The sequence below is a fragment of the Phyllopteryx taeniolatus genome, chromosome 15 (assembly GCF_024500385.1).
Source record: "Phyllopteryx taeniolatus isolate TA_2022b chromosome 15, UOR_Ptae_1.2, whole genome shotgun sequence".
NCBI lineage: Eukaryota > Metazoa > Chordata > Actinopteri > Syngnathiformes > Syngnathidae > Phyllopteryx > Phyllopteryx taeniolatus.
Window position 1 is genome coordinate 7,556,571 of NC_084516.1, and position 6,965 is coordinate 7,563,535.

A 6,965-nucleotide genomic window follows, 5' to 3' on the forward strand; every position below is an offset into this window, starting at 1 on the left:
TGTGCCAGGCCTCTGCTTTGAGACTCCATGTAATTTGTTCTTCTGATGTTTAATTGGGGTTTCTGCAGGCAATGCAGAGCACGTGGGTGGTTTTACACCTTCTATTACCCCCTTCCTCTCTTTCTCTGTGTGTACTGGCTCATCCTCCATGTTCTCTCTCACACAGAGCAGGGGACAGGACAACAATGTTAAGCATCTCAAGGCCAAGCACGACGATAGGAAGATAAAAAGCCAGTTTTCCCAGGCTCTGACAAACAATACCTTGTGCAGGATCCCCCTGTCTGGTCACTCCTACCTCCGCCTGCCGTCGCAAGCAGCCTCCGCCGCCACTGTCCTCGTGTTCGCCCGCCACCGTCCATCCGTCCAGAGACCCGAGATGTCCTTTGCCTTCGTTGCCGTGATGGCACTGATGTGCTCCTCCGTGGTGATTGCATTCGTCCTGCAGCCTTCCAAGCAAGGAGCTGCGATGCCACAAGACCCCAACAGCAGGTAGGCGACATTCTATTTGAACACTCTTCACGCTGTACTATGTTGTTTTTCTTTGTATTATTATTACGAGTCTTGGTTGAATGTTGTTTCCCCCTGAAGTGTTATTTGTTTTTAGGGTTGCATGGCGGGACGCTTGAATGCTCCTTCAGGCCGCAGGTGTCCCACCCATGCTTTACAGAGTGTGCAGAGTATTAGCTAACGCAACAGCAAATTGCAGCTCACGAAAAACCCTGTATCTCCACTTTTGCTGTGCTTTTTCTTTTTCATTTTATTGTCTAAATATAGGTAAACATGAGACCACTATGACCATATTATTATTTTTTTATTTACATGTAAGCTCAAAAGACAATTTTTTTTATATATGTTTATAACATTAAAATGAATACATTAATTAACTATATAATATTGTAGTTGGAATTTTTGTTGATTTATTGATTGAATTTAAATGTTTCAATGATGTTAGATAATTTTGTATTCCAAATTTTATTGTGGTTTAATTTAGTATATATTTTTGTATTCATATAATTTATTTTAGTCCTATTGTATTATTACATGTTAGATTGTCATTTATTGTATACATATTTTAGTAGTGTATTTTTAATTCTTATTTTAGACTTTTTTAAATTCTATTTGTTTTGATTGTATTCATATAGTTCTATTGTTTGGATCTTTATTTATATTATATATATAATATATAGTTTTATATTTTTGCATTTAGATTTTTATTTTTTATTTTTGTTATTTCATGTTATTTCATTTTATTTATTATAATCATTTGTATTCATATAGTTTATTTTCTGGATACAGTGTTGTATTTTCCCATTTTGCAAGGGGAAATTTTGATTACTTTTTTTTTTTTTTTTTTTGTATTACTCCTGTTTATTAGGATTTGCACTTTGGAACGCTACGTTGAGCTGAAGCTACATGTCTTAAAGGTTTCCAAACAAATCATTTTGAAGTTATGTTGCTGTTTGCGTGCAGGTGCCATGGAGAGTCCCTGCAGTCCATCCGCAAAGAGCTCCTGGCCGCCCTCAACCTGCAGACCGAGCCACGACTGCCAGAGGGGGCCAGGAAGCAGTGGAGTGGAACTGCCGAGCGTCTCAAGGCCGTGGCAGGTAGAACTGGAGTGCACAGGTTGACAACTTGAATTCCCAGAAGGTTGATGCCCACTTTCTTCCCTCTTTCTGCAGTTTCATCTGCCTACTCCTCCGATGATGGGAGGGACACCTCAGGGTGCTGCACTGAGACCTCAGAGGTTTTCATGACAGGTACATGCACATTGACAGTTTTTTACCTGTATATAAGTATTGATTAAAATGTTTTAAAAAGTATATATGTATATAAAACAATGACGGATTAACCAATAGCACGTTACAGTGTTATAACACTTTCAGCAATGAATACACACACACACCGGCAAAGCAACACATTGAGACAGACAATATAGTAATACTTACAGGTATATATATTCTTTATTCCCTGGTGAAATGACTAATATTACTGCATCTTACTGAATAAGCTCTGTCCATTGAATTGAAGCAAAAAATTTGTCAAATACTGTTTGATTCTTGATATTCTATTTAAGTAATTCTATAATGTATGTTTTTATGAAGTACAGTATTAGAGAGTGGGATTTTTCTTTAAAAAAACAAAACAAAACAAAAAACACGTGTGGGGGGGAGGCAGGAATGGATTAATGGCATTTCCTATGTGGGTGGGCCTGAATCATATCCCTCACGACAAACAGTGGTTTACTGTGTCAATTCATGCCTTGTTCTTCCATCATGAGATCTGGGCTGGGACAATTGGATGATCTATCCTGAGCGCCTCACCTTGGTGCACTGCGGCCACCGTGAGCCCTGCAGGCCCCAGCAGCCCAACGCCCCTCAGCGTGATGACTCGCAGGTTTGTTTGCCACTGATGCGTTTCATTTTCTGCCTCCCGACTGACTTCTTTTTTTTTTTTTTTTTTTTTTTTTTTTTTTTTTTTTTTTCTCACTCCTACAACCCACCTCCTCTGAGTGTTTTGAATTAGCAAGCAACTGCCAGTAGATAAGCTGCAGTGTTGCCCACATAAATGTTGGAGTGCTGCAAGTCCTTCCCAACCTCAACTAAATGCAATGTGGCGGTACCCCTTATCCTCACTAGGGTCACGGGATTATTATTATTTAAAATTTATTTATTCTTTATTTGTGGAAAAGCCATAATAAAACCCTCAAAAGAATTTGTTTTAATTAAATGGATCCAGTATTAACATATTAAAAAAGTACATGTTGACTTCACTTAAATATAGATATTTTTTAAATCAACTATTAAATAATTATGTTAATATCAGATCTGTTGGGTTTAAGTTTTAAAAGATCAAGTCAATGTTGCAAAATTTCGATAGTGTTAGATCCTCTTAATTCTTTTTAAGTAAATTGGTCCAACAACATTTTTCAAATTGACACTTTATCAGCTACCTTTTTCAAATTCAGTTCACCCAAAATTATAAAAATACTTTGATGCAACATTTACTTCATTTTTTAAAAATATTAATACTAATAAATAACACTATTTTATTAAATTGATCAATCATTTGAATGGTTAATCATGACTCAACGGTTTTTTAAAATCAACTTAATTCTTAAAAATTAAGTCAACTTGAATTTTTAGACAAATCTATTCAACTTAACTTTTTACATGTTTACCATGATGATAACAACCTCATTAATAATTTGTTATACAGTTCTTGTAGAGGTATTTTGCACTGTGTAACTAAAATTGTATTACTTTTTGTAGATTTATGCATCTTTTAATGAGCCTTGAGTTTGAAATAAACAATTGAATCGAATTAACTTTTTTTTTAATAAAATGTTTTATACAACATAAAATTTTGACTTTTTTTAACTAATTAAATGTACGGAACCACATAGTGTCCGTGTATAGTGAATATAAAAAGTCTACACACCCCTGTTCATATGCCAGTATTTTGTCAAGATAAATCCAAACTTTTTTCCAAACTTTTATTTTTTTATTTACTTATTTTTTTTAATCTCTTCACTTGGGAAGGTAAAAATAAACAACTGAGATACTGGTTGCACAAGTGTGCACACCCTCTTATAACTGGAATGTGGCAGTGTTTACAATGAACCAATTATATTCAAACTCATGTTAAATGGGTTTCCGCTCACACCTGCCGTCATTTAAAATGCCTCTGATTAACCCCCAAATAAAGTTCAACTGTTCTAGTAGAAAAGCCTACTAGAACAAATCAACCTTATAGGTGTGTGTAGAATTTTTATATCGACTGTATAGCAATAAGTCACAGGCTCCGTGCATTATGGATGATTCGCAGTGCCATTGTTCGCAATATTACAGTATGCATACCTCTCCTTGGTGTTCCTGTTCCTGCAGATCCAGGCGCCATGTTGCCAGCCCACTGCACAGGAAGAGGTCCACGTCATCTACAGGGACGAGTCGAACACCGTGGTCATCACCTCCATGCGCCTGACCCGCCGCTGCGGGTGCCCAGCCGCCCTGCAGCCCCACGGGGAGTAACGTTTGTCACCTGTAGCGCACTACAGCTCCTAAACTCCAAAACACTTGAATAGCTTCATGTACTGCCGTAATATCGCACTGTAAAAAGCTCTTTGCCAAGAAATTGATCATCAATAAAACAGATGACAGCATTTAACAAACAACCTCCTAAAATTGACCCATTTTGAAGATGCAACCCTCAGTTTGGGCAACTTGCTGACTTCTGTGGCGTTTTAGCCAATTAATCCGCCTCATAATACAACCAGGCCCAAATACTTACCACTTGTGATATATTGGACTTTCACCTGCTGCTACTGCTCCTTGATGTATTTTTCTTGGGGGCTTTTAACACGGCCCGTGGGAACCTTGCTCAAAGGTTTGCATTCCTGTTTCTACAAGCACCAGAACAGCAGAGGGTGAAACCTCCATACTATCACATTCGCTAGTTTTTTTTTTAAATAGATAACGTGTGCTTTTATAGATGAGCGCTGTCCAATGAAAGGCACGGATGTCTACATTTTGTCATGTTTTAGTTTTTTAAAATCCAAAACGCAAGAAAAACTCAGTAGGCTCGATCGCGCCCTTGCAATTCAAAATTGAGCCCTCAATGCCAATTTCACTTAGCAACATAAAATGTATTCTAAATGTGTATTATGAGGTAACCCAAAAAGTTTGATGTGGCCATTTTAGGGTCATTTCAAGACAGACCGCTCTGAGATTTTGTCCTAATGCTGTCAAATTGGAACTATGTACAATTGATCCAAGAGTGACGCTAAATTGCCAGTAATTTTGTTTTTGTCACCAGACAATGAGCATTGGGGCTTTAAATTCAGAAAACTGAATTTAAGACTTTGTTTAGGCCACTTTGATCAAGTTCAATGTGAGGATATATGACAATGTTTAGAAATCCTGTAATAATAATGTAAAATTCGAGAATAATAGAGTATAATTCATTTGTCGTACACTCGTGGGCATACTCATGTCAGGCACACAGCCGCGGGCTCACCAAAAAAATGACATTTCAAACCAATAACATTTAGCGCTACAGTAACACTCTTAGGAATAAAATGCTTTTCTGGGGTAACAATGGAACAGGTCGACACGAAGCCGCGGGCGTGTGTCCGTGATGAGTTATACTAGTGAGTGCTGAGCTGAGTTTTTTTTTTTTTTTTTTGGTCGTCATTGGTTATATATATATTTTTACAGGGTTACCTCACATGAATATTTTTTTTCTATGAATCATCATCATAGTTTATGTATTCGTAGCACCGCAACCTAACCGTATGTATGCTGATGAAACATTCTGTTACTGAGTGCATGATTCACTGCTTCCGTTTCTTGTTTAATAAAGGCTATCGAAATCAACTTCTCGTGTTCTCTGTTTGTGCTGTTGTTGAGGATTATTTATAAAAGTCTGTACCAGGCTTTAAGGATTTTGGGCTTGCTAGAGTTTCATGTGCACTCCCAGGTGGAAGGAAAATAACCAGGAAAGCAGCATGTTACGTGCACTTCAGCATCCTCACCGTTTAAGCCGTCTGTGTGTGTCTGTTGTAAATCCTTTCCTATTCTCACTGTGCTCCTCCTAAGCCAGATATTGGCTAGTATACCACTGGTGGGTTGTGCGTTTGGTGGCCATCAGTGGAGATTTACCTGAATGAATCCACCTTAATACCACCACTACCAGGTTACAATTGTAAAAACCATCAACACTATGCAAAAATGCAATATAATAACATACAACTGTGCCACAACACGTGGAGCAGTTCAGAACCAACATTTATCTCTTAACATGACAAAATCTTAACACATTTAAATAAAATACATTATCACCAGAGATACTAATTATTAAATGTATTCATGTGTTCTGTGTTGTTATGTGTTTCTGTTTCATGCAGTGATTCTATTTAAAAATCAAAACAAATACCAGAAAGATGTAATCTTTTCCACAATGCAAAGAGAGTGTGCGTGTCTGTACGCTTATGTGCATGTTTTCTCTGCAATAACCTTGCTTCATAATCCAAAATCATTAAGAATCAGTAGTCTGTGCAAGTGTACACAATGGACCACTCACAATAAAGTGTATTCAACTCATTCGTAGAGATGATTTTCCCCTCAGTACGTACGGGCTTGGTACTTTATTTCAAAAATATCTATCGTTTGGTGTCATTTCTCCATTACAAAAATCTATGCGCATTTATAAAATTAGAAAATATATATACTTTTTACCCCAAGAGAGGAATAGATTGCTTTTGCAAAGGACGAAATCAACAGATGACTTAAAACTGCCCTCTTGTGGGTAATGCAGGAGTATACTCTGCATACATACAGTATGTATATAAATACATATATACCTACAGTATACAACACATTTGTCGATGTACAGATGTAAAGCAGATTGTGGAGCGGCATATATTTTCTATCCTCTGCAAAAGACTACAGACATCACTGATTTACTGAGGTTAGCTGCGACATCTCCTGGTACTCTCGATTTGTATCATTGTCTATATTATACTGCCCCCAGGTGGCCAAGGCGCATCCCCTGGAAGGAGCACTACAACATCCATCCATCCATTTTCTGAGCTGCTTCTCCTCACTAGGGTCGCGGGCGTGCTGGAGCCTATGCCAGCTGTCATCGGGCAGGAGGCGGGGTACACCCTGAACTGGTTGCCACCCGATCGCAGGGCACATAGAAACAAACAACCATTCGCACTCACAGTCACGCCTTCGGGCAATTTTAGAGTCTCCAATTAATGCATGTTTTTGGGATGTGGGAGTGCCCGGAGAAAACCCACGCAGGTACGGGGAGAACATGCAAACTCCACACAGGCGGGGTCCTCAGAACTGTGAGGCTGACGCTCTAACCAGTCGGCCACCGTGCCGCCCACTACAACATCCATTGAATTGAAATGAAAAATGTGGCAAAAACTGTTTAATTCTTTACATTCTATTTCATGATGT

General features: G+C 38.2%; 1 protein-coding gene across 1 annotated transcript; it reads left to right on the forward strand.

Moving 5' to 3' along the window:
• The first annotated feature begins 133 nt into the window (after window positions 1–133).
• Window positions 134–5,372, forward strand: gsdf (gonadal somatic cell derived factor). Its single transcript, XM_061747664.1, has 5 exons — window positions 134–489; window positions 1,471–1,604; window positions 1,680–1,757; window positions 2,279–2,394; window positions 3,885–5,372. The coding sequence occupies exons 1-5, from the start codon at window positions 149–151 to the stop codon at window positions 4,026–4,028; spliced, it is 813 nt and encodes a 270-aa protein (XP_061603648.1). The 5' UTR covers window positions 134–148; the 3' UTR covers window positions 4,029–5,372.
• Window positions 5,373–6,965: the final 1,593 nt, after the last annotated feature.